The sequence below is a fragment of the Athalia rosae genome, chromosome 5 (genome assembly GCF_917208135.1).
Source record: "Athalia rosae chromosome 5, iyAthRosa1.1, whole genome shotgun sequence".
Classification (NCBI taxonomy): domain Eukaryota; kingdom Metazoa; phylum Arthropoda; class Insecta; order Hymenoptera; family Athaliidae; genus Athalia; species Athalia rosae.
The window spans coordinates 17195895-17222731 of record NC_064030.1 but is presented as its reverse complement, the minus strand read 5'-3'; the positions used below and the strand labels follow the sequence as shown (position 1 = coordinate 17222731).

Here is a 26837-nt window from a genome sequence, read left to right as displayed (position 1 = left end):
AAAAATCGCAAAAAATCAGAAAAAAATCGGGAATTAATGTAGGATCACGTACCTTTGGTTCTGGATGACAGGGAACCTCCAGGAAGGCTGGTAGACGCAATCATTGAGAAATCAATTGAAAAATTGTCGAAAAATCGAAAAAAAATCAGGAAAAACAGGAAAAAATAGAAAATATTCGGTCAAAATCTGGAAACAAGTCTAAGGTCGTGTTACTCTAGCTGCAGGGCGTCACAAACTCACAGTACATCAAGGAAGTCTACTAATTTTCGAAATTAAATCAAAATTGAAAAAGATCCAGGAGAAGAGGGGAAAATAATAAATAATGATGACAGAGCAGTAGTTGTATGTATTTTGATCTTGGAAACTAGAATTTGATTACAAAATTGAACAACGACTAAGAGCTATCAAGATATTACAATTTTCGGATTTCTTGTCCAGTAAAGTACAGCAATGCTTCTGACAATTCGATGAGTTAATTAATTGAAATAGAAGATTAGTATTTTTGAGCTTACAATACCTAGGAAAGCTAAAAATTGAGAAACTAGAGTCCATCAATGAGACCAGGGTCTTCGCGATCCTGCGATTTGACAAGCAGACTATCATTTGCTACCATATATGTTCTGAATATTCAAAAACGCCTCAATCGAATATATTCTGACCTCAAAAACAGCAATCCTTCGAATTGAGTGAGCTACGACTCAAAGCTATGGAGATTTTTCTATTTCTTAGCTTTCTTAAGTAATAAGTCATGGATAACTTAAATAATTTGATAGATTCATCAATCTCCTCCCAATTTTGGGCTTCAATATCCAAGAAGAACATGGGATGTTGTGTATAAGTGTCAGTTGAGTTTCCATTTCGTCCTCACTAGGGAGATCCATTTTCTTGTGCCTGTCATCTTGGGTTTGTGTTTCAATTACCTCTCTGATCTCAGTAATGCCGTAATCTCCGACGAACATTTTGAAAAAGTCCTGGGGCAGGCAGAGTCACAAATTCGATTACGTGAGTTCGAAATGTATGAGTATCCTTTGCAAGACAACCACTTCAAATGTTGGCCCTAAGATGAAAAAAAATCACAGGTTAACTCGATCATTCGGACAGACAGATTAATTTAGTGAGCAGATGAAGTTTCCCAAACACAAGATCATCTGGAAACTAAAAATTTAATATTTGATTCAAATTTAAAATACTGTTCTTAACTTCTAAGGTGAATAATATTTTCTAAAATATTTCTCTTGAATATTTTCTAGGAACTCTACGGACGGTGACATCTGTTGTTATAAATTTTGAAGCATAATTGTTGGTAAACTTCTCCCACAATCATCCCCCTGCATCCCCCAGAATTGTTCTCTTGTGTCTGTACTGCACGCGGCCATATTGCAAGTAAAAACCAAGGAGTCCTAACCACGCCATTGCGTTAGGAAAAAAATTCAGCGTTTTAAATACTGTTGGAAAAACCGAAAGAGCTGGTGGAGAATATAATAGATCCGGTGAGTTTCTCTTTGGCTAATAAAACATAAAATAACTATGTCCTAGTCCACACAATAATTAAAACTTTTTTCCCATACGACAATAAAACGAACCTCACGCACACAATATATCGTGTATTGTATTATATTGACTTCTCTGCAGATAATATCAATACTGAATCAATTGTAAAATACTGACGTTTTTCCTAGCACTCTTCATTGTTTTGCGTTCTGCAAAATTAGTACTCGTACCCAACTTCATTAGGCTCCCTTTGTGGGAATCTGTTGCGCTATGTAAATATTACATTATTATTATCTACACTTGAATATATTCTCCATTTTTCCCTACCTTGTTATCTCTTCCCTTCTAATTACTAACACGTGCAATAATTCCCTCTAGGTAGAAAAAATGGATTCGATGTACAGCAATAATATTGACCCCTGGGAGCCTGGGTATGGACCTGATCGGCGACCAGGTCACGGATCAGATTACGGTGGTGATTACCGTTCAGACTACGGAGAGCACAGGTCAGTGGAATATGGCGGAGCGGAACACAGAGAAAGAGAGCATCGTAGTCCCGAATACAGAAATCACCGAGGTCGAGATAGGGATAGAGAAAGGGATCGTTCTCGCGAGAGAAGAGATAGGAGCAGAGAAGATCGAGATAGAAATCACAGAGGTGACAGGGACGATCGTTACGGAAGGCAGAGGGATGGAAGAGACTCTGCAGAACGAGAAAGAGAGCGCTCTAGAGACAGAGACCGTGAAAGGGACAGAGACAGGTCTCGAAGAGATAGAGATAGGGACAGGGACAGAGGTGGGAGGGATGACAGAAGAGGAAAAAGAACGGATGACAGGGATAGAGACAGAGATGATGATCACAGCAGGGAAAGTATCGATTTTGAACACGACCATGGCAGGGGCTATGGCTCCTCAATGGAAGGAATTCACTACAAATCACAATCACCCAATAACACGATAATGATCAGAGGACTGGCTCAACACATAACCGAAAATGACGTATGTTTGATTAGTCAATGACAAACGAAAATAACGATGGGGTTTCTATGAAAGTTATGCTCGATTTCAGGTACGCCAGGACATTCTAAACTGCGGTTTAATGCCAAAGGATATCAGGCTGATCAGGAAAAAGGATACAGGTAAAGAATTTTCTCTAAATTTTATAACGCTATAGCCATCAATACACACTGCGATCATCTCCTTCTATTGTGCTCGAATATGTGACAAGAAAACTCGTCGGAAGCGTCGAATCAAGGAGGAACATTAACGAGTCCGATAAGTGACCATAAGCGAGTCTAGATATATTTAAAAAGGTCCCTCTACAGTTCAATTCTTGGATTTTCATCAATCTGTTTCTTGTACTTGGTTTTTGATCGGTGATATCATTCCAATCAAGCTTTTCTTTTCTTCAATCTTTGTTTTTTTTTTTATCAAAAGTGGGGGTGACCTTTTTAGGCATGTGTAGGATTGCTCCGTGATGATTTATTCAGGTAAATGGGAAATGGTAAATGGGAAATTCGTTCGGTGTGACTCGGAGCTGACAATCGCTTCGTTGAATGTCAATGGTCGGTGCTGTGATTGCCTGCCCTCTCAGAGTAGAGAAAATTCTCAGGCACAAACGTGGATTAACAATGGATCTGTGTGTATTTGCTCTGTATAGGTGCTTCACGAGGTTTTGCATTCGTCGAGTTTAACGCGACTCAGGAGGCCTCGCGATGGATGGAGATGAAACAGGTAGAAAGAAGTTCAGTCCACGTACTCGACCGATGTGTTGCTTGCGTGACAACGACGCCCCGTGGCATGGCAGGCAGGGCATGGTATTCCAGCCCTAGGTCGCCCCATGGCCATGGCTGTCCACCTACCAAAGGCTATTTCAACCACCTACCTACCATTATATCTAATTACCAACCTATTTACTTGCCTCGAACGCATCGATCGTGCTTTAATATTATTTGCCTCGCAAAAGAATCGTTGATACTCAATTTTTCAAATGAAACATAGAAATAAACGTTCAAAGTTTAGAGAATATGAGAAGATATTCTCGAACGCGCCAAGCAATCGAGGAGTAGGACGTGGTCGACGGATTTTATTTCCGTATTATTTACACTAACGATAAGCTCTCGTGGACGTTACGACTACTGACTACTACTAATCGGGACTTTTATCGATCAGAGTGGACAGTTCCTTCGGCAAAAAGCAAGTTTAAGGGATGAACAGAGGCCAGAGGAAGGTGTCGGATTGGATAACACTGAAATTCTCTGTTTCAGGGTGTCCTGATGCTACAGGAACAGTATCGAGCTGTCATGCAGTACAGCATACCGAAGGATTGTCACGTTGACAAGCCACCGGCTAAAAATACCCAAGATTGGCACTGCGTCAAGGTCAGCGGGCGGTTGATAACATTTTTACAAAACGCAAACGAAATGAAATTCACCTATCTAAAGTTTCAACAGCTGCGCGTTAAGACAAACTGCAAATAAAAAATAAAAACTTGTTTCCCCTCAGTGTGGAGCACATAACTTCAAAAGGCGTGAGACCTGTTTTAAGTGTTGCGCGTCGCGCGCCGAAAGCGAGGAGGGCGGCGAAGGAAGCGACGAGATAAGCCCGCATCCTACAAACACGGTGCTCCTTCGCGGTCTCGACGTCCTGACGACCGAGGATTCGGTACTACAAGCCATGAAGAACCTCTCCTCCCTACCGATCAGGAGCATCCGGATCGGCAGAGACACTCTCACGAACACATCGAGGGGTGTATGTTACCTGGAGATGGCTAACGTAGTCGACGCAATGTTCCTCCACACGTCATTGAGTAAACAGGGGCTCCTCGTAGACGGTAGAAAGGTGGAGATCGCCTACTGCAAACTCCATCAAGTGAACAACGCCGGTAATTGGAAATCCAACGAGTCGCAGCCGCAGAGGTAAGAGTAATCGAAGAATCGCGGGTTGAAAACCTGCCGAGTTCGAGGTAACGTTTCCTCACCCCGTTTCATTAATCGCCCAGGTACACCTTGGACGACGTCAACCAACTGGCGGAGTACAGCGCCAACATGTACGCCAAAACACCGGCCCAAAAAGCGCACTATCTTCAGTATTACACGCAGTACTATCAGAACCAGATAATGCAAGGTTCCACCATAACTTTGCCCTCTCTGAATCAAACCGACAGAGTAAACGCAGCTGCAGCGGTTGCTCAGTCCGCGATCCAGCAGCTTCAGGCTTCGAGAAAACTGGGAGACGCCGAAGAAATGAGGGCGAGACCCACCCCCACAGCTCCGAGCAGCACCTCGTTGGCCACCGGTAGAGTCCCTGCCCACGCCAGCGATGGGAAAGTATATTGTACGTTGATTTACCTGCTCTTATCAATCGCAGTCCGTTGAAACACGGTATCCGACGTGAGAACAACAATCATTTCCACACGATTGTTTCAGCCGTGCCCGACGTCAGCACGTACCATTACGACGAACCCTCGGGTTACTATTACGACCCGAGCACCGGATTGTATTACGATCCCAATTCCCAGTACTACTACAACAGCCACACACAGCAGTTTCTCTACTGGGATGCAGAGTCGTTGTCCTACCAACCAGCCAAGGTGAGTCTTCGGGAGAAACGGGTGGACTTGTTGTAAAACCGAATCGATCAGTTCCCCGATACCGATCCCTCTATTTTCAGGGTGCGGTCGGAATGCCTCATAGCCTCGGTGTTCCGGGGGCGCTGTCGTCCGCGGAGGGCGGATCTTCCTTGGCAAATATCGCGCAGCAGCAGCAACAAGATTGCGGAAGTTCGGCCCAGACTCAGGAGCTCCAGAGGGAGGACGAACTGTCGAAAAAAAAGGAGAATAAGCAGGACAAAGTGAAGGTCGCTAAGAAAATTGCTAAGGACATGGAACGGTGGGCGAAGACCTTGAATCAGAAGAAGGAAAACGCGAAATCGACGTGGACCTGCGAGTACGCGGGCTTGGAGGGCGGTCATCAAGGTGCCGGTAGCGGCGCAGCGGATGCGGGCTACGCAATTTTGGAAAAACGAAACCTGGCCAGCGCGTACCAGGAGGAAGAAGATCCCAGCGGTAGCAACGGTCTGGTAGCCGCTTACGGAGGAGGAAGCGACACGGAGGAAGAAATTGAAGACGTTCAGCAGGAAGAGCGCCAACATACGGATTGGAGTAAACTGGCCTGTTTGCTCTGCAAGAGACAGTTTCCCAGCAAGGAGGGACTTTTGCGTCACCAGCAGTTGTCCGATCTGCATAAACAGAACTTGGAAAATTGGTACCACGTTCGTGGTTTGGATCCCAACGATCCACAGCAAAGAAACAGTAAATACAGAGACAGGGCTAAGGAAAGGAGAGCCAAATACGGTGAGCCGGAACCCCCGCAGCCGAATAAACTAAAAGAAAAATATTTGAAAACCAGAGTAGACGAAGTTTCTGTGTCTTACGAGGAACCGACTAGGGCAGGTATCGGTTCGGACAACGTCGGTAATAAATTGCTCCAAAAAATGGGTTGGAGCGAGGGCATGGGGTTGGGTAAATCCAATCAAGGTAGGACCAGTATAATAGAAGCGGAGAGACGAGTTCCAACCGCAGGTTTAGGGGCGAAGGCTGCGGCTTACAACGCTCTACCTGGTGACACGTACAAGGATTGTGTTAAAAAGATGATGTATGCGAGATACCAAGAACTATCGGACACATAATAATTCTGGTATTTGAGGAAAAAAAAAAAAACAACATTTTATAGACATTTTTTCCCTTTTCTCAAACTCCATTTATTTCAAACTTTAAATATCGAAAGCTTATTATTGTTTTTTTTTTTTTTTCATTTTCCCCCCTTCATTTTACGAAGTATGCTTGCCTGAATGGTTGTCGATCATTGCGTAGTTGGTATGTGTGAACATGAACGATTAATATTTTACATTAATTCTTATGAGATAGGTGTGTGAATTGTAAAAATAATTATTGATTGACAAAGTAGAGGAATGACGAATACCAATTTTTACGACTCTATTCCTTTTAGTTTTTTTTTTTTTTTCCTGTTTGTGAGATTACTCTTTTCTTTTATTTTTATAATAATTTTCTTCCAAGTAAAAATACATCACCTCTGAGCTAAAAAATTGCTTCCAATGAAACAGGTAGTCATCATTAATAAGAAATCAAATTTCTGACTTTTCAATCATGGTATGTACAATTTATCACATATGACCCCTCTGGTTATTAATCAAAGATGTAAAATAATAAATAACAATGAATTTCATATTCAAAAATTGTATCAATCACGAAACCATTGTGTTTCTTTAATTATTATTTGTTATCATTATTATCATTATTTAATAGAGATGCCTAGTGTCAAACACATACCTATGTATATATTTATACAAATATATATATATATATATACACATACAACTCACGTCGATATTTTACTTATCGCTACTTAAAATTCATAACACGAGTCTACTAGTAATGTTATTTTTTTAACACCCATTTTGTGAGATTATTATCAGTATGTATGTTATATGTAAGCGAAAGAAATTTTGAAAACGAAATAAATAAAAATAAAAGACACGTCGTCGGAGTATTAAATATTATATATATGTATACTATACGTATTTATATAGTTATGTGATCTATAGACTATACACTATGCTTGTAAATTATTACGATTACTACTATTCATATTACTTTTGCTTTCTTCTTTTTATCAACTTATACATACATACTATGCAATGTTTATGTGCTTGTATTTATTAATTGATAATTAATAAATATACATTAATACTACACCAGATGCGAAATTTTCTTTGCTTTTGTGTTGGTTCGTTTACTTTTTTTCTCTCAAGAACAATACTTTAAATAATGGAGGTGAAAAATACATACGTTATATTTCTGCTAATATCCATGTATAAAGTGGACGCAATTGGTGGTCCAATACTCTGTACTCAAGATTACTAATACCATCGGTATCATATCTTCGAGCACCGGTTTCGAGATTAACAAATCGTGCACTACTCGGCGGTTCTTTGGCGTGAATCAACATATAATACTGAGCAACATCAGGCCCAAATCGACAAACCTTGAACGGAAAGTATGAATGAATGAAATAAAATGGGCACATAACAACTCATTGAAAAGGAATAGAAATAGTTGAGGGAGTTTTCATACCTTTAATCCCCTGGTTTGTAGCCTACTATAGAAATCATCGTCCTCTCCACCCCAGCCGTAAAATACATTCGAAAATCCATTAGCACGTTGAAAATGTTCACGCGTGAGAGCAATGGCACCACCAAATAATCCATTGTATGGTAAATTATATCTGAATGTATTTACACTGGAGCTCATGTGTCTAGGCATTTTTGTACAAGCGTATATGTTGTTGAGATTCTGCGGTATTAAATCTATATCTTGGAATATAAAACAGTGAAAGTCGCTGGATTTAATAGCTTCGGAAAAACCGACATTGAATAATTTTGCCCGATTGAATTCTCTGCCCTCGGTTTGTTCAACGATGAATATTCTATAGTCGAGGTTCTGTGCCTGGAGAAACGGGTGAATAAAAGATATGAATGTAGTTAATTGGGCATGTCGATTACGATAAGGTAGTATAATAGCAACATTGAAAAGTGGGCGACAATTCAAAGGGCGCCATTGTCCACCCGGTGAAATTCCAAGTTGCTTAGCCAAGGCTGCTGGATTTTCCTGGGCATTGTCTATCGGGTAGAGCAAATATGACAACGATTTTCTACCCCTTATATTAAACGGGCAGGAATCATTTCCAGGTGGCCATGTCTTGTCCAACTCTTCGAAGATGTCTTCGGTCTTTATGTGGCTATAGTGCGAGGCGAAGCGACCAGGATGAAGACAATAGCAGAGAGCCAAAATCGTCGCTATTGCTATGGAGAGGCTTCGGATGTGCTCCGAAATCTGAGAGACGACACCCTTAGGGATCATCTCAAAATTTAACCCCAGCCAGGACTTTTTTCAATCTTTGTTAACGAAGCATCCCAACTTCCCAAGGGATGGTCTTAGCTTTCCAATTTTATCCCGCTCGAAAAACCTCCACTTTCTCATAACTCAGCGGCATCATTGACTTCATCTTACACATAACCTTGTGGTGGCCAAATTTTAACCTGGAAAAAAAATCACCAACTAAGGAACAGCGGCTTTTGAACAAGCTACACACTTCACGTACGCTCCGCAAAGTATGCGCTTTGAGGAGATCGGAAACTTGAGATTTACTGTCATTGTGTTAATATGTAGATCGTATTTTACAGAAACTGAATAATTTTTACAGTTTTTCCATCGCGGGGAAACTGATCGTGGAGCCGGTGTACGTACAACTTGTGTTCACTGTTAAAATTCTCACGTCTACAGCAACTACCAACTACCTGAAAACATTTTTTCACACTGATTTTCATTGTTTCAACCAGTTGTTTAGTCAAAGAATTAATTTATAAGAATTGACAAAATCGCCTTCCTGTTGACTTTAAATTCGATTTTAATTTTTTCTCTTGTTTTTTTCTCAGGTAATAAGCGGCCCATTTAAAATGTCACAGTTGGAATTGGATCCTCAGTTCATGCAAGGTCTGCGTCTTCTGCATTCACCCAATAAAGATTCTGCGGAGCAGCTCAGATCTCTCCTCGATGAAGCAATCCGACTAAAGCATGGCCCAGCAAAAATGCTGTGCAACGTTATCCATAAGAAGGTTACAACAATTGCAAGAACCGTTGTTAGATTATTACCATTTGTAATATCTTCTTTTGATTCCAGTACACGATGGAGGAGCCGGTGCTAAGCGATCACAGTAGCGGTAGCAGTAAAAAGAGCAAAGGATCAAGTTCCTCTTCTAAACAATCCAGCAAATCTAGCAAAAATAGTTCTCCCATAAATTTGCCTTCAAGGGATACTCCCCCAGATATAATCCAGACGGATGATACATTTGCATTGGAAATATTGGAGGATGACTTAACTTGTGTTATATGCAAGGGAATGGACGTTGGGGCAAGGAATACACTGGTAGAATGCGTCGAATGTCATTCCCTTTATCACCAAGAGTGCCATACGCCCCACATCCTAGACACTCAAATCGATGATCCACGATTCGTATGGTATTGTTCAAACTGTTCCAAATCTCAACAGGTAAATAAGACAATTATTCTCTAGTTTACGAGGCCCGTTTCAAAAATCTACAACAGCATTATACTATTTCTTTATTGCAGACGACTAAAGAGAGTTCTCCAAAAACTGTAGTGGAAGGAAAGTCTAAGGAGCACAAAAAATCAAGTTCAAGTAAGTTTTTTTTCTGAGAAAGGATTGCTAAATTTTTCGACCCGAGTTTAAATGTTCTTTCTCATTACAGGCTCAAAACATTCGGACAAGTACAAATCGTCGTCTAGCAACGCGGCACAGTCGCAACCAAATAGCGGTGGTAGTACACCTACTGGAGGATCAAATGGACCAAAACTTACCCCTAATATAAACATCGTAAGTGCAGACAGAAGATTAAGGGATATGATGAAAAAAGTTAAACAAGAAAAACGTAGCAACAGCAGTGGGAGTAGCAGCGGTAAACATCCCTCGTCTAACGCAAACTCCTCGTCATCAAAATCTACACAAGAAAAATCATTGTTATACAAAATAAAATCAGGTTCGGAGTAGGTAATCGATTTCTCTTTTTTCTCTCGTATGTTAATGTAGAGAATATTGTAAATTGTTTAATTGAATTGACTGATCGAACACCGCGATCGAAACAAATTTATACACATAGAATCAATGAATTACGGCGAATAATTTATAAAACTGTACACACAAAATAAATGAAATAAACAAAAAACAAGAATTTTTGTTATTCTTTTTTCAAAATGATGGAAAAAATAAATAAATAATTTTTTGGGAATGTCTTCATAGTTTTATTTCACTCCCGAGATTCGTTTATGATTGATTCAATATTATTAATTATTAATTTATTTATCTTATTCGTTTATGATTTTTTTTTTCGTTTTTCTTTTTCTTTTTTGTAATAAATCAAATATAAGTAAGGCATAAAATCGTATAGTTTATAATACCAATATATTTTGCGATTCCTCAAACGGATTTTTTTCTTTTCCTTTCTTCGTTTTTGTCTCTATAGTATATGTCCCATTCAAAATTTGGCAAGAGTCATTTCGTTTCTTCGAGTAATTATCTTTCGTTTTTCTCCTTATGTAACTTAGAACCTAGTAGATGGGGGTTTTCTTGTTCTTTTCTTATAATGTGTTATTGTTAGTTTTTTTTTTCTATTCTTTTCTTTTATACTGGGCAATTATTTACAAAGGTTTTAAGAATAGGATAATATTAGCATGCACACAGACATATATAAATTTAAATATATATGCATATATATACACATATTTCGTAATCTAATAATAAAATATGTTCGCTTCCCTATTTTATTTCCTTTTATCCCAAAAGTTGTGTGTGCCTACTTATATTGCCCAATACGATGCCTAAAAAATGTCAATTAATTAATCAATGGATCGGTCACTCGATCAATCATTGATTATTTCAAGTACCCCCGTAAAAGTTAGACTTGTAAATTTCTAGTTTTTCAAATTTTCATTTCCAAATCATTTTTATATAATATGGTGACTCGTTTTAATTCGTCAATTTCGAATGCAATGAATCCCATAAATTCTTCTTCCTATATCATTACATCGTCATTTTTTCAATATTACAATGAGAGTAACATTTCGGTTTTTTTCGTTTTTTTTTTTTTGTGTTTTTGCCATTTGTACAAAATGTATAAATATTTAAGATATCAGCCGACGAATCTCGTTTTTTCATTTCTTTTTTCATTTAAATTATTGTTTTTATATTCTTCCACTCATTCATTATTATTTTTATTTTATTATTTATTCATTTTTTTATGCTTTTCATCCTTTTTGTTATCGCGTATTGATTATTTATGTATAATATGTATATACCTACAGACTTATGTATTGCGCACAATTTTCAAATTCAATTCAATTTTTCTTCGTTTTTTTTTGTTTTATTTTCTTCTTCTTCTTGTTTGTTCGCCACTTTACTTCTCTCTTTAAATATATTTATCAACTATATGTATAATATCTATATAATATAGAATTATATCGGAAACTGCACATTATTGGCACACTTAATTATGTATCAAATTGTACGCTGGCTTCAAACCTTTTTTTTCTTTTAATAGTAATGATAATAATGATAATAATGATAATAATGATGGTAATGATGATAATAATAATTTAAGTCAATTTACCAACAAAGCGTTTTAGCCGTAATAAATAACGTAAGGTAAAAAAGTAATGATTTCGAGGGTACTTTTTCGTTAGCTGTTTGCATTTTCGGTTTCGTTAATTTCTGTTTTTTATTTTGTTCCTTAATTTTGCGTTGCGTAATTTTACCAATTAATTGCAACGCGTGTTCCAATTTTCATTCCTATTATCGTCAAGTTTTCTTATTTGTTTTTTAGATATCGATTTCATTCAGTCTATCGAATACAAAGAACACTTGACAAAAAGAAAAATTAAAGTCTTTCGAAAAAAAAAGAGAAGTATGACTACATACGCGTACAATAGATTCATGCAATATAATATCACATGAATAAAAATTAAAGAAATTAAAAAGAAAAAGAAAATAGAATGAATTGTCTTGCTAGTTACATCAATAATAGTAATAATAATCTTAATAATAATGTGTACAATTAATGGCGGATGATCGGATACAACTATCAATTAGTTTGTGTTAATATACACTGCAGTGCATATTAATTACTATAAATTATGGTCGACGTAGAGTAAAACTAAAAAAAAAAAGTAATTTTTTTTTGTAAATAATAATTTTTTTTTCATAATTAATTGCACTAACTAGCTAATTAATTGAATGTATAAATAAATAGATGATACGTATACTATATAGGTATAGTAGAGATACATAGTTGGGCTATATATTATGTGGTAAGACCAAAGAGAGATATTAGAGAGCGATGGAGATACTTGGAGAGGGAGAGCGAGCATGGGGTTTGTTTCTAAATTCATATGATTTTGGTTTTTCTTTCAAGTAATTTTACTGAAAATGTTAGAGAGAGAGAGAGAAAGAGAGAGAGAGAGCAAGAAAATAAATGCAAAGCTGTTGGAGAAATTAAAAAAAAATAATTGATTATACTTCTTTTCAAATGGAAAGAGGTGACGGAACTGCATAAATGATTGAAGATGCATTACAATCGAATAAACTATTATAAAAAGATGTTTATAGTACAAAAGTAAAATATTCATCGAAGAGATTCATCAATTCACAATTGATACCGTCGATTTGATCGATTTTATTTTATTTTATTTTTTTGTTTTTTGTTTTACTTAATTAATTAAGTACAAATACTGAGCGATCATGATCATTCTCCAAACCTCTCTCTGCAAGTTTCATCTTTCATTCTTCCTTTCTTTGATTAATTAGGTTTTTTTTTCTTTTCGTTCATTATTAATCAATTAATTATTTACTCAATACCATCAATAATGTCGGACACAAGGGGTCCAATTTTTCATGATTTCATATTAATTATACACAATTCCAATGTATATATGTCTATATATATATATATACATATTCATTCGATATACGATATACTATAATATTATAGCCAATCAATCAGTTGATTCAATTGAATAATAAAATTAAATTAAAAGAAACAGAAAAAAAGAAAAAGCTCCAATTAATCAATTGAAAATTATATAAAAAGCACTTATTCATACATACATATACGAATATATGTATAAATTATATATACATATATATAAAGAGAGCATTGGCAGTGCGCGTTGAGTTAACACTGGTTGAAACTCGAATTTTGAGCTAGCGATGATAATGACACAAAATTAATAATTATAATTATGAAAACAATTCACCAATCTTGATATGAACTAATGATGATAATAAAAATAACAACAACGATAATAATAATAGCAACGTTAACACGTAAACGAAGCATTGACGTAACAATATAAAAAAAAGAAAACAAAAAATCAAAAACGAAAAGACAATTAGCTATGCAAATTGTTGAAATGAATACTGTCGATTAAGTTTTATTATAGTATATGTTATATTGTATTACTACAATACAAGGGACACGTGTCTTCGATATCAAATATTATAATAGTTATTCAATTTTTCCCCCATTTTAAATCTTCGCTAATAATCGAAAGTTTTTTCCATTTTTTGTTTCTCTTCTACCAGCTCTTCTCTTCTACTATCGAAGACGCGGGCCCCGAATGGATGGCCATCTTTATCACCGTGTATAAAAATTTCATTGGTTTGGTATTTACGTTTCATTTTTCACAAACTTTTTTTGTTCTTTTTGATTTCCTTTTTTTTCTTTCTTTTTTATCGTATAAAAAACGTTACACAAATAAATCGCGGGTACCGAATCGAATTAATCGATCAATTAATTCATCAATTATATCATCGATCGTTATTAAGTAATAATATTTATAATATAGTTTTCTATGTAGATTATTTAATAATAGTTTTCTATATTAATAATCATAATAATTAATAATATATTGTTCGACAAACCTCCCCAGTTCCCTTTCAAATCCACCCCACCCAATCATCGTAATTCAATGATCAATCACTGTCGCCTGAATCCGATCATGATTATAATATCTTTTGATAATTTATCATAATTGTTGTCATCGTCTCCGTCATCATTGGCAGTTCATAATTGCATCATCGCTGGATGTCAGTTTATTGATTTATTTTACGATGTATTATTACCATTATTATTAATATTATTATTATTATCATTGTTATTTCTACAACTATTATCATTATTATGTATCATCATCATCGTCGTCAACATCATCATTATTATTTAGTATTATTATTGTTGTTATTATTATTATTATTACTATTATTATTATATATGGTTGTATAAGTTTTACAAAACTAAATATAAATAATGTATAAAAACAATTGCATAAGTGTGTAGAAAAAGAAATACATATACGTAGAATAAAAAAAAATTATTATAAGAAAAAACATAATAATAATAATAATAAAAACATGGAACAAAAATTCTAGAAAAAATTAATTACGTATTAGAATATATATATATATATATATTATATATATAGTATATAATGTATATTATATACGTTGTCTTTAATATTACAGCTTACCTAGGCCTAGAGTAGACTGAGCTGCTCCTGATAACGCTTAGTTCTAATTTTAATAATTCTATTTCAATATCCTTAATTTCCCTTTTGTTTTCTCTCTTTCTCCTTCCTTCTGTTTCATTAATTTTAATTATTATAATAATTATTTATTATTATCGTTATTATTATGCAATGTTATACTTATTTCTCATTAGCAATCGTCTCTCAGCCTTTTCGAAATGGTTCGAAAATCACTATAGTTACGAACCGTTCCACGAGATCATCATACATACACGAAAAAAATAGAAAGAAAAAAACAAATTATTAAAACTACAAAAAGAAAAATAAAAAAACTTATGTACGTTCTCGACGATAAATTTATCAACGATCTATAGAGACAGATACCTGCGAATGACTCACGATAAAAAAAAAATAAAAAAATGTACACCTATATAAGCTAATTGAAATGATAATTACATCGATCGAACGAATAAATAAAATGAATAAACTCAGCATTTGTTTGTTAAGTAGTCTCAGATTGAAAAAAGTTGTGAGTTTCGTGACTGGTTTTTCTTTAAAGTTTGTTTCGTTATATTTCGTTTAGTTTCAAAGCAACGAGTCTCTGTCATGAGTTTACTACTGTTTCAGCACAAACGGATAAGTGTACGTGAATTTCTTTTTCTCGTCTCTTAATTTACACATCAATATTTTCTAAAATCTTATTCTGGCTAGCTGTCTAACTTGTTTTATCGGCGGGAGTGTGTGTCGATACGAAGCTTACAAATTCGTGGGTCTTTGTTCCTTGTTCTTTGTTATTTTTCATAAGTTGAAATAGTTCTAACAGTGCAAACTTATTATTTATTTATTCATGGAGTTTTTGTTTTTGAATCCTTCTAAATCACAGGCTACTCGTGCTGAACACCGTCTTTGCGTAATCACAGACACGATTTTTTTTTTAAACACATTGCTGCTTGTCAATTACGCGATTCTGTGTCTGCCGCGTCGATAAAAATCATCAATTCTGTTCGTCAGAAATTTTATCGAGAAATAGGCAGCTCGAGTTTCTATGTTTAAGTATGTCGTCCTCACTGTCGTTAGAAAAATTACTCTATTTTGAAATTTCCTTTTTTGTTTTTCTCCTATTTTTAAAAACCTTTTACCGTACAAGTCTGTACCGATAATGCAATGCTTCTTCCCAACGTTCTACCGAAGGCATGAAAAATTAGAGAAAAACAATACCAAGCCAATTGAAAGAAAATAAAAAAAAAGAAAACACACAAATGAATAAGCTGCAAGAGTCCTTTTCTCTCTCTTTCTCTGATCACGCAGCGAAATCTATTTTTATATAATTTTACTTTTATTTCTTCGTTGAATTTTAGTCTGTTTATCAATATATTTTATTTTCTTACTTTTTTCTTTTTGTTTTTTCTTTCTTTTTTACTTAGCTACCGTATATATTAAGCTTTTACGTTAATTTCTTTTTTTTTCTTTCTTTTTTTATTCACCTGCCAAAACTTCTTGTCATGGTGTTTTTGCTGCGATGCATTTTCGTCGAGGCACTAGTCAATGTTCATGGGGGGTCCATCGGTTTTTAGGGCTGAAACGGGAAAGTTATGTCAGCAAGCACTCGTTTCTTCTCCTTCGAGCGTACATGCAACATTTTCCAATCTATGCGCCAAATGTAGCTTGCGACAACCCGCGTCAGTTTCCAAGGCCTCTAGAATCTGTGAGAATTAAAAAAAAAAGTTGTCGGTATATCAATGCCTGGAAATAGGATGTAAATTCTCGTCGAATTTCTGCTTACTTGTTCGTAGTACTTGCTGACGTAAATGTAGAGTTCTTTCAGCGCGGCTATAACATCGAATTCGTTGGCATGAGCAGCGCTCAATTGTTGCATGGCACTTGACATTTCTTGATCGGTGATGAGTGGTAGCCTTTGTACGTCACTGTAAAATCTTCCTACCTTCTCCCTGTAGTGAGGTATGTCTTTAGCGAAGAGCAATTTATTAGAGGGAGAGTCCTTGCCGAGCCTGTGCTCTGTCGTCGAACAAGAGTCCATAAATGTTTGCGCAATTACAGAGAGACTCGAGTCAACCGTGGTTGTCTTATTGATATCGAACATGAAGTCTGGATTTTTAATAAAATTAACCCAAAACCTTAAGGGTAGACTGTTCGATTTCCAGGCGTGAGGCACTTCGGGATCGGTGAGCCCATGTCTCTTGGCAGCCTCATCGAGGAGATCGAAAAGCCACTTAACGGCACTGGGTAAAGCTTCGTTAGCCGTTAATATGGTGTTTAAAAAATCGTCGACAAACTTTTGGACGGTACCTTTGGTCGACAGTAATCTTGTGAGGAATATCTCAGGTATAGCCTTGTGCGTTCTTTCGGGGTGATGGTGTTTCCCACCGGTCGTTCCCAAACCCGGGGGATAATGTCCTTCTTCTACGGGTCTAACTAAGTGATAGAGTCTCTGATTTCCACCGTGTCCACTTTCAATATCTCCATTGGCAGTAATAATTGGCGGAGAGTGTTGAGAGTTAAAATAAATGCCTCCTGGTGAGTGTGAATAGGTTATGGGACTGAGCATCGTGTGATTAGGAGTAGATGAAAGATGAGCGGAGGAACAATGATTACCGTGAAGATGGGAAGGTTTGCAGTTATGGCAAGGTGGCTTGCAGCTAACGGAGAATCCGTCGTTCTGTCTCGGTATAAGAGACATCACTGCGGACTCTTTCACTCCGTAATGAGCTAGAGTATTCATTTTTTTCCACTCCTCGCTGCACTTCGTCGTAAGATCTTCATCTTGGAGTGTTAGATGCCCTCCACGTCCGTGACGCCACTCCAAATCGACCTCGTGGATCGAAGGACGAGCGGAAAACGGAGTATTTTTGTAGAGGGCATCCAAAATCTTTGATTTCACTTGATTTATCGTATCACAATCGAGTACCTTGCACTGTATTTTTTCATCCAGATCGTCCTGCACGACGTGCAATGTAACGACACCGTGTTCTATTTGCTCTCTGAGGAGCCTTTCCTCCGATAACGAGTACCTGGCGTCGTGTGTGATCACGTCGACTGGGCCCTTTTCTATCTGATGTTTTATAGCCTTGAACAAAAGGAAGAGAGACGATCCCGCGTAATCTTTCAAGTAGTTATACATACAGAGCGCCATCCAGTTGGTCAGCATTTTTTCAACCACAGATTCCGTCCGTCTGAGCATGAGTTGTGGATATTTAGTCCCGACGGATTTGTCGATGAGTCGAAGGAGAAGATTCATCAATATGTCGGTTGCATACTCCATTTTTCCCATCAAAACAACCATGAGAAGTGAAGCAACGTTTACTTTATCTCTGATATTAAACGACTTCTGCGCTTCGAGAGTATCGATGAACGTGAGTATGAAACATTTGTTGTTAACTAGCTGTTCGAATTGCAGCATAGCAGCGTCGTAATTTGTTCTAGGAATGTTATTTCGAGGTCTTGGATCGTTGAGTATCGGATGATCTATAACCCCAGGGAAGAATACCTTCATGATGTAATTTTTGTGATCTAAAGTTGGAATTCCCGATGACTCAAGATCAGCCGTGAGGTCTGTCATATCGGTCTGTAGCTCGGCAAAGGCCTGTTTGCATTCCATACGAACATTACTTTCCAAAGTATCCATCTGTATTTGAATTCTCTTGTACTCCCTCTCAGCCTGCGTACTTTTCCTCCGATACAGTACCAGGACTAACACAAATAGAAATACTAATCCAAAAGTCCCTGCGGCAATCCCAGCAATAGCTTCAGGAGGAAACGGGTAGGACTTTATAACGTCATAGCGAAGATATCCGATGGGAAACCTGAGGCTCTGTCCGACTCTAACGACGACTAAGGGAAGTCCGTAGTCCATCTTGATTCCAATTTCATCGGTGTCCAAGGGCTGCTGGTCGGGCGGAGTACAAACCAGCTGAGTCAGAGCGAGAGAAGTTACGTTACAAGGCACTGTACCAACGGTGACATTCACATCCGACTCGTCACTCGCATGGTTCAGATTTTCCCCTTCTATTACGAGCGTGTCGCCCTTGTAGAGTTTAACATTGTTCGGGAATGGAAAGAACTTTGGGTCCTCGACGTAAAGTAGCTGGATTCTGAGACTCTGAAAGTGTTTTTCTAAATCCACATGGTCCATGACGAATCCTATCCTCAGGGGTAGTTGAGACTCTTTCAAAACCTGCGAGCCATGTTTATGCAGAGATCTCTTGGTTCGCTGTAGGATCTTGAATTTTTCAGCTATGCAAGGACTAGGGCACTCCATCTGCGTGGGATTCAAAACTGTACAGACTGTTTTGTTCACCGGTAGAGGTTCATTTTCCAAATACACTTCCATTTCCGGTTTTTGTATGGTGTCCAAGTTCGTTCCATGCACAGTAATCATTCTTCCGCCAGACGCGAAGCTCCTGAGCGGTTTTATCTCCATTATCGTGGGATCGTGCGTATAATTGTAAGGGTTGTTAATCAGCGTTCTATTGGCTCCGTCTATGCTCAAGGTGAGTTTCTTTATACGTCTGACACTTCCAGATTTACTAGTGACACACGTAAGTCGCGTACTGCTCGCCTGAGTCGCGTTTACTTCGCAAGGTAGCTCGTCCAAATACGCGGATATGGTACTGCCGATGTTAAGATACATCCCGGAAACTGCCAATTGGGTTCCTCCGCTCTGCGGTCCCATCGTGGGGTAAACTCCCGTCAGCTGTATATCTTTGTAGTTGAATAGCACAGCACTTTCCGTGTATCCGGCGTTATTTCCCACAACCACCGACGCGGTGGTTTCTTGGGGGCTTGGCCCGGTGCGACATACGATACGAACGGAAACCTCGTAGTCTACCAAAGTGCACGGAGTTTCCCCGATGTGTATTTTTCCTTCCACGTCGCTTTCTTTGAGCCCCAAATTGCTGCCTTCGATCGTGACGAGAGTCCCGCCCTCGATGGGTCCGCTCAAAGGCTTGATCATGTCGATCCGTGGTTTTGGACACACCGAGAACAGAGAGTGCAGACAGGAATGTCTGTAAACGCAGCTGTTTACGCACCAGGTGCATTCGAAACGTAAATCCCTCGTCACGCAGAGAGAGCAGTCCGCGTGCTCTCTGTGGGAGCCCAAGACCTCGCACTTGTAAAGCAGGACGGTCGTCTGGTCGACGTGATGGTTGGTGTTCCATACGACCGTAACCGCAGCTTCGTAATCGCCTCTGACAGCTTCGTACGAGTAGACCGTTTTGTCGCAAACTATAAATCTGTTACTGTCGACGCGCGCCTGGACCTTGAGATTCGCGCCTTCGATCGTAACGATGCATTGGAATCCTGTGTGTCCGACCTGAGGGCGCGGCAGATTTTCAACCTCCAGAACTATCTCCTTCGGCACATTGTTCGGCAACATCAGCGGCTCTTCGCGCCTCGCGAATCGAGGACAGTACTGCACGCCGTGGGCGTTTAGATGGGAAGGATTCTGGAACGAGTGCAATCGACATTGATCATTTTGTCGCAGTTCACGGTTGGGGACGGCCTTACTTACATTTTCGCCGGAAATAACGTTCCCCTGACAGCAGGTCGTGTTGTGCGTGCATTTATTTTCGTAAACGCACCAGCTGCAAGCCCACTGCGATCTGACGCATTCCGAACACATCGTATGTTTGGAGCAGTCGTAGTAAGCGAAGTTGCGGGAAACAAAATCCTTGTTAGTTTCGCTAGATCTGACCGAAAGTGGGACGAGGACGTGGTCAGTCTCATCGGGGATACTAGGTCTGCCGAGAACCGGGGGTGTTGGACAGGAGAGTCCGAAACCGGTCATGAGAGCGTCGATTGGTTCTGCGTTTCCGAAGACACATTTGTAGTTTGCTCCTATAGGGAGCTCGGGCAGAGTCCTTATCGTCAACTGAACGGTGGTCATTTGGTTTATGGGTATTCTGTCCGGCAAGACTTGCTCAAAATCTATGCACTGTTGCCCCGTTCCTAACGATAACCAACGCGGACTGCTGTGACTCGCCTTTTGACAATCACCCCTCACCGTGCACCTGATGAATAAATGCAGAGAAAAAAACAAAATCGTCAGAGAATCAAAAGTAAAATATTATTTAAACCCGAACAAAAATCTTACCTTTTTTCCAACGAGCACCACCCGCAGTAGGGATCCCTGGCATCTAAGCAACTACTGCAGTTTGCGTATCCGCTGCAATGTTCTACTTTGACTTTGGTTATCTTTGAGGTGGATAAAACGTAGAGGTGTTCGCCTCCGGGAGCAATTGTTGTGTCGGGAAGTAACTTCTGCCCCTTGTCTACTACGATGCTTTCGTAGACAGCGGGCTCTACACCGGAGAGAAGCACTTTCATCAAAACTCCGTCTGTTGTTCCTAAAAACGCTACCGTATGACTTTCCGTGTTAGCGATGGTTATAGCGGAGACGGAAACATTTGGAAAGTGCAGCGATGCCTGGGCAACTATCGGAGAAACCCCAGATATCTTCAGGGCAACTTCACAGAAGCTTAAAATATTTCCGGTGGTCTGCGAAAAACAGAATTAATTTTTTTTAGTACAATTAAAAGATGTTCGTCATTCTCTTGACTGCCGACTCACCCCTGCTGTCGGGCACATTCCGTTCTGTATAGGTCCGCTAACGTATTCCATATTTCTGTACTTTACGGTCCCGTTGAAGCACATGTGTATATTTTCAATGAACTTATCTTCGATGTCGCGAAGACTGTAGACGCAAACGGCAGATCGAGGTAATGGCTCGCTGGTGATTCCTTTGCTTGGTGAAAAAACTGATACGAGCACGGAATCTCCTTTGGATATGCCGAGCTGTATGGCGAGATCACTTCCAGCCGCAGCAACTTTGGCATCCTGTACCAAATTGTAAATGTGCTGACTTCCATCTCCGGTGTCGACGCTGCACTGCAACGTAACTTCCGCATAGCTATCGTAGTTCGGATCGCTTATGCAGCTCCGGGCTAATCTCGAAACATAACCGAGTTCCTCGAGTTCGGGCAGATGAGATTGTTTTTGTACCACGACAAAGTATGCAAAGATACTTGCGTTGAATCCATAAACGTATTTAACGAGAAAATGATCCCTGTACTTGACGTCTATTTGAATTGTTGAGTGCTCTTGATATTCAAATTTCCTCAATGACAGGTCTACGAGACTCCTGCTTGAAATGGCAGGTACATCTTGACTGTAATCTCCATTATTCGTAAATGTTGTACCAACGTATAATATATTAGTTTTACTCCGAGGGCCGTATTTTTCTGGTCCAACAAAGGCGTAAGTAGACGAATTGTCATCGTTTGCAGCTACGCTACGTAAAATAAACTCAGGTTTCAGGGATATGTTAGACATTTTATATTTCTCACATGTTCCTTGAAAAAGAGAACCGCATGCGATGAGGTTACGAGAGTCTAGATCGGCGACCAATAGTTTGTTTGTATTATCCATTAGCCTAGTCACTACTTCCCTTGACGTACAGCCAGTAGCGTGGCAATGAGGATTATCCAGTCTCGGCCCTGTAACGATTAAATCCATTTTATAGCATCGGTTAAAAATAATTCAAGACATGAATGAAAAAAAAAACAACCAGTTTGTACAATGGATAAGTGAACCAAATTCTATATCCTTATTATTGCTATGTCTCCATATTACAATGTCAACTAAAATCAATCCATTTTTACCTGTAGAAACAAGCACCTCTAGTCTGAGGTCAGAGTCGAACTGCATGAGCCTGTTAACAGCTCCGGCGTAGAGTCTGTTATTAACAGGATCGGTGATGAGATGATTAAACCTAAGGGGACCTTCCCTGGTGGTATTTGGATCGAGGGGATAAAAATTATATCGCATGCTGTCCGTTGGAGGAAATTGTGCGACGATGTGTGGGAAATTTTTGTCTGGAACGTTTGGACTTGGGCTGGATGGTGTGTCCATTGCAGCTGCAGCAATCGTAACTAGAAGCCAAGTGGCAAATGGTAAGGAAAATACCGAGCCGAGGCAAGTTGACAACAGCTGCAATCGTGGCGGAGGAGGTACAGGAGGCGATACAGGAAGGGATCCAACAGGTCCAAGGAGCCTCATGATGCGAGAAATTTGTGGGCAGCAAATTGCGACCCAAGAGCCAAGGAGGAAGCGGTATTGAGGAATGTGAATTGGAGTCTATTTTACCCCGTTGGTATTTAGCCAGTGGCAGAGAGGCGCTACCAGCAGCTATGCCCACATTCAGTCGCCAGCATGACGCTCAAAGCTCCATGTCCCTGAAAGCAAATGTAAAATATTCAGCCAATTATTAGCCAGAGATTCTTCACCTTTTGTTAAACAACATAATGAAAATCATTTCCTACATATATTGTGCTATACGATTCATCGACTCAAATTTTTTTTTCCTCTCTTTATACGTCAAGCAAAAAGAGCTTGGCAATGGGAAAATTTTTTTGTTCGGTCTTGAGGATTAGCTAGAAACAATTGTGAGTCGTATGAAGGGTGGTAATTGTTCTTGTGAAACACGTTCTCCTGATGTTTTGTTTTATACCTTTAGTTTTATATTTTCTCTCAATCTCTTTTTGTTTTCTTTCTTCAAACTCTATGGGTTTGTCGGATGGATGGGTGGTAGTAGTAATTTAGCGAATAGAATTTTGCAGCTAGTTATAAAAGGAGTTCAATCCCAAAGTGGTTGGATATGAATTGAGCCTGGGGGAGGTTGCAGATTCCCCCCATGATCGCCATGGTGGTGCGGGTCGGTGAGCCTTGTTCAATCTATTGTTTTGGAAGCTCATATTATCGTTAAAGTATTATGTATGCATTTGTTCAATTAGAGCACGGTAAAAGCACTAAATTTCTTTCTCTTTTTTGGTTCTACATCTTTCTTTATCTCCTTAATTCAAGATAACACAAATGAAAAACACACGTGTGTGAAATGCAATAAAAAAATAAAATAAAAACAAACAAACAACAATAACTAATCACAAGAATACAAATATGAAAAGCCAGCGAGAATCTGAAGAAAGAGGAAGACAACAACAATAATGTGAATATATTCTGTATCATCCCTTTGTAGACTGATTTAATGATGTGCATGGAAATTGTTAATGTGAGTTAACAGGTGCGAGTAAATCGATTCAAGAGATTACTTTTCTCCCCATTTTTTAATCCTCTCATGGAATTTCTTGTCTATGAAGTACGACAGGTAGAAGCCTAAATACAAAAAAAGCATCTTGTAAGGTAAGCACAAGAAGAGAAAGAGAAAAGAAAGTAAAGAAAAAAAAAACGAAAATGAACCGTGAGAAAAATTGAAGAATGGGAAGACTAAATGTGCAGATGAATTTGAATTAGGGATAGGATCATTTGCTACCTTGTTATCGTGTTCGTTTATCCTTTTTTTATCCTTAATGGGTAATTTTTCTACACTGTTTAGTAGGACGTTAAAATAGCTAGGGTTCATGGCTGCGGCTATGGTGCCGTGTAGACTATGTCCGCTAAAACGACGACGTCGTCGTCATCGCCGCCGCTGGTATTGCTGTTTGTTGAAACGCCGCAGCAACATTTTTCTATTAAAGTTGAATCCTATGCACAATAAGTTTGAATATTTTCTTCGTTTATCTTTAGTTTTCCTCTTCTTCTTTATTCTCTCCCTCACATTTCTCTCTCTCTCTCTCTGTCTTTCTCCCTCTCGTTTTTTCTTTCCTTCCGTTCAACACATCACAAAACACGGGGCACTACTAAAACACGTTCAACACACATTTAAGATTATGATAAATCGGGGTTTCACGGTTTCCTATGAGATTCGATTTTTAATATTATAGTTTTTCTTAAAATACGCCCCAATGGCACACTGTACACTGTTAAAGGGACACTAACACTGTCAGTTCAATGACAATATATGTAAATATTCATAATATAATACTACTCCAGGGAAGATAAGGACCAAGACCGCCATTTAATGTCCGACTGACGGGGCCGTGGCTGCGGAACGCTGCCGCTGCTGCTCCTGCTTGCAGGCTGCTCCTGATTCTCGAAACAATTTCAACTCATAATTTCGATTAATCGAATAAACCCGTAGTCGAAAACCTAACTCGATACCTCGCAAAAAGAGTTCAATAAATTCAATTACACTATTTAAAAAGTTGCGCGCGCAGTTCAATTTCGCGATACATTTAAAAAAAAATTATGTAATTACAAAAAATGTTCGTTCCCTTTCCTTTCTTTCTTCGAAAACCAAAATTTCGAATAATTCAATTCAATAAAAATACTCTGAAAAGTTTCGCTAGTCTTGTCACAATTTTATTCTGTAAATATGTATTGTTATTTACACATACTTATTAATAGTCCCTAAGTCTCTCAAATACCATCAACGTCATTTTTATTACTATGACTGATTTTTTTTGCTCTATCATATCTGCATTGCAAAGTGGGCATGTTTAATTATCTGTCTGATTTATTTCAATATTATAACAAACAATTCGTAAATTAATTGATCATATACGATTAGAGCGGTTCATTAATTCGAAAAACCAAGAAAAAAAATAGAGATTTCACAACGATATACTATTATTTTGGTGAAATTAGGTTTTCATTCCTTATTTATTTATGTATTTTTACTCTTAATATTATTTTAATAAAACCCTTTTATTTTTTCAAAATTCTTACTTACTTCTAAAATTCACCGGATTCTCTCTGTTGGTTTGATAATATATATATATTTTTTTTTTCCTCCTCTTTATCATAAAAATGTAAAGTTGATAAGTATAGATTTTCTTCGTACAGTGATCTTGCGATGATTTATGTGTTTAGAATCTGTGAAATCTTTCCAATTATTTATTGTTGTTATGTTTATCATTATTAATTATGACAGTTACTATTATTATTATTAGTGTTCTCTACCTCATTCTAATTTTTGTTTTACTTCTTTTTCTTTCACATGCGAAATATTATCAACACTATTCATAACACAAGCAAAACTAATATTTTATCATTAATACATATACCTATATATATATATATATATATATATATATATATATATATGTATATCTTGTTAGGAATATCATGTGAACCGTTAATCGATTATTATTAATAGTCTTGAAAAAGAAATTTATTCGATCGAGAAATCGATTGATATATTTATTTTTTTCCTGTTTAGCTGTACCTTTTTTCTCAACTTCGAATAACTAATTGATGACGCTAGATCTGCCGTATTATTAAATTACAATATAATTATTTTATTATAATAAAACTAGTGTGTTGAGAAATATATTTTATTCACGCGCACGCGTTGAAGAATTAATTTACATATTTTCCTTTTCTTTTTATTTTCATTTATTTTATTACATTTTATTTGAAAAAAATTTTCATTTATTCTTCTTTTTATTTTCTCGCTAATAAAGAAAATCCGACGACGACGACGACCACTAAGATGACCTTAAAATTTTTTTATCCTTTCGTTTTTACCCGGCTTGCAAAGTGTCAAAGTATTATTACATGTATATACATACATTATTATACACACGCAGAAAAAGCATTTCTATTTTTTCTTCAATCCCCCATTTCATCTCTTTTTCTACCCCAATCATGAAAACCCACCCCCCAACTTCGTATAAAAATTATAAAACAAGGAGAAGGTAATATTGTATTTTTTTCTTTTTCTTTTTGTTTAAAAAAGATTTTCAGTTTCCGCAAGATTATTCATTATCGTTAATAATTAACATTACATAATGATTAATCATTATTATTATTATTATTATTATTGTTACCATTATTACTACTATTATCGTTATTGTTATCATTATTTATTATTATACTTTTTTCTGTTTTTTTTTTCATTCACGTATGGGCGCCAGACATATTTGTTCGACGGCTTTTAATTTATTTATTCGTGTATCTCTTTAACCGTTTACTTTGATTTTTTGTATATCAATATTTTATTTTATTGAATTTGGTTTTCTTGCTTCGAATAAATGTGAATAGTCCATCGGTGAATACCTTTAAAAATGACGTACTATAGGTATGGTATAGTATGTGTTGTATAATAACAATATAACAAAAACTAAAATATGTAAAGGGAGAGAAAAAAAAATATATGTATAAAACATCGTAATGGGGGGGAAAAATGAAATATAAGTATATATTTAAGGCAAGTTGATTATTGTTGTTTTTTTTCTGTTGAAAACTTCATGTTTCT

General features: G+C 37.6%; 4 protein-coding genes across 7 annotated transcripts; 2 read left to right on the top strand and 2 right to left on the bottom strand.

The window, feature by feature from the left end:
• The first annotated feature begins 1878 nt into the window (after positions 1-1878).
• Positions 1879-6223, top strand: LOC105687410 (RNA-binding protein 5-like). Its single transcript, XM_012403059.3, has 8 exons — positions 1879-2490; positions 2561-2630; positions 3152-3225; positions 3759-3872; positions 3997-4409; positions 4493-4827; positions 4920-5083; positions 5164-6223. The coding sequence occupies exons 1-8, from the start codon at positions 1879-1881 to the stop codon at positions 6178-6180; spliced, it is 2799 nt and encodes a 932-aa protein (XP_012258482.2). The 3' UTR covers positions 6181-6223.
• Positions 6199-8437, bottom strand: LOC105687247 (beta-1,4-N-acetylgalactosaminyltransferase bre-4). Its single transcript, XM_020853047.2, has 2 exons — positions 7646-8437; positions 6199-7556 (listed from the first exon to the last, which is right to left on the bottom strand). The coding sequence occupies exons 1-2, from the start codon at positions 8429-8431 to the stop codon at positions 7362-7364; spliced, it is 981 nt and encodes a 326-aa protein (XP_020708706.2). The 5' UTR covers positions 8432-8437; the 3' UTR covers positions 6199-7361.
• A 166-nt stretch (positions 8438-8603) lies between these two features.
• Positions 8604-10307, top strand: LOC105687248 (integrator complex subunit 12). The gene is made up of 5 exons (XM_012402713.3): positions 8604-8810; positions 9007-9186; positions 9252-9620; positions 9701-9770; positions 9841-10307. The coding sequence occupies exons 2-5, from the start codon at positions 9028-9030 to the stop codon at positions 10137-10139; spliced, it is 897 nt and encodes a 298-aa protein (XP_012258136.2). The 5' UTR covers positions 8604-8810; positions 9007-9027; the 3' UTR covers positions 10140-10307.
• LOC105687393 (plexin-B) lies at positions 9952-26634 on the bottom strand. 4 transcript variants are annotated; one of them, XR_003150311.2, is made up of 7 exons: positions 24012-26634; positions 22345-22917; positions 21254-22179; positions 20778-21181; positions 16449-20694; positions 16150-16368; positions 9952-10089 (listed from the first exon to the last, which is right to left on the bottom strand). XR_003150311.2 is itself a non-coding variant. In XM_048655222.1 (7 exons), the coding sequence occupies exons 3-7, from the start codon at positions 22739-22741 to the stop codon at positions 16261-16263; spliced, it is 6081 nt and encodes a 2026-aa protein (XP_048511179.1). In that variant the 5' UTR covers positions 22742-22917; positions 23193-23416; positions 24012-26634; the 3' UTR covers positions 16123-16260. The 4 variants fall into 4 exon arrangements, 3 of the variants coding, with proteins under 3 accessions (XP_048511179.1, XP_012258448.2, XP_025602857.2); XM_048655222.1 differs by lacking the exon at positions 9952-10089 and adding an exon at positions 23193-23416 and having other exon boundaries at positions 16123-16368; XM_012403025.3 differs by lacking the exon at positions 9952-10089 and having other exon boundaries at positions 16123-16368; positions 16449-20129; positions 20196-20694.
• Positions 26635-26837: the final 203 nt, after the last annotated feature.

What these genes read in the sequence shown, in the direction of transcription:
- LOC105687393 (XM_048655222.1), bottom strand. Translation starts at nt 22,741, where the DNA reads ATGAGGCTCCTTGGACCTGTTGGATCCCTTCCTGTATCGCCTCCTGTA. An exon ending in GAATGTGCCCGACAGCAGGG is followed by an intron (nt 21,182 to 21,253) that starts GTGAGTCGGCAG and finishes TGTTTTTCGCAG; the next exon opens with ACCACCGGAAATATTTTAAG. An exon ending in TGGTGCTCGTTGGAAAAAAG is followed by an intron (nt 20,695 to 20,777) that starts GTAAGATTTTTG and finishes TTTATTCATCAG; the next exon opens with GTGCACGGTGAGGGGTGATT.
- LOC105687410 (XM_012403059.3), top strand. Translation starts at nt 1,879, where the DNA reads ATGGATTCGATGTACAGCAATAATATTGACCCCTGGGAGCCTGGGTAT. An exon ending in AAGATTGGCACTGCGTCAAG is followed by an intron (nt 3,873 to 3,996) that starts GTCAGCGGGCGG and finishes GTTTCCCCTCAG; the next exon opens with TGTGGAGCACATAACTTCAA. An exon ending in TGTCCTACCAACCAGCCAAG is followed by an intron (nt 5,084 to 5,163) that starts GTGAGTCTTCGG and finishes CTCTATTTTCAG; the next exon opens with GGTGCGGTCGGAATGCCTCA.
- LOC105687247 (XM_020853047.2), bottom strand. Translation starts at nt 8,431, where the DNA reads ATGATCCCTAAGGGTGTCGTCTCTCAGATTTCGGAGCACATCCGAAGC. An exon ending in TACAAACCAGGGGATTAAAG is followed by an intron (nt 7,557 to 7,645) that starts GTATGAAAACTC and finishes TTTCCGTTCAAG; the next exon opens with GTTTGTCGATTTGGGCCTGA.
- LOC105687248 (XM_012402713.3), top strand. Translation starts at nt 9,028, where the DNA reads ATGTCACAGTTGGAATTGGATCCTCAGTTCATGCAAGGTCTGCGTCTT. An exon ending in ACTGTTCCAAATCTCAACAG is followed by an intron (nt 9,621 to 9,700) that starts GTAAATAAGACA and finishes TCTTTATTGCAG; the next exon opens with ACGACTAAAGAGAGTTCTCC. An exon ending in GCACAAAAAATCAAGTTCAA is followed by an intron (nt 9,771 to 9,840) that starts GTAAGTTTTTTT and finishes TTCTCATTACAG; the next exon opens with GCTCAAAACATTCGGACAAG.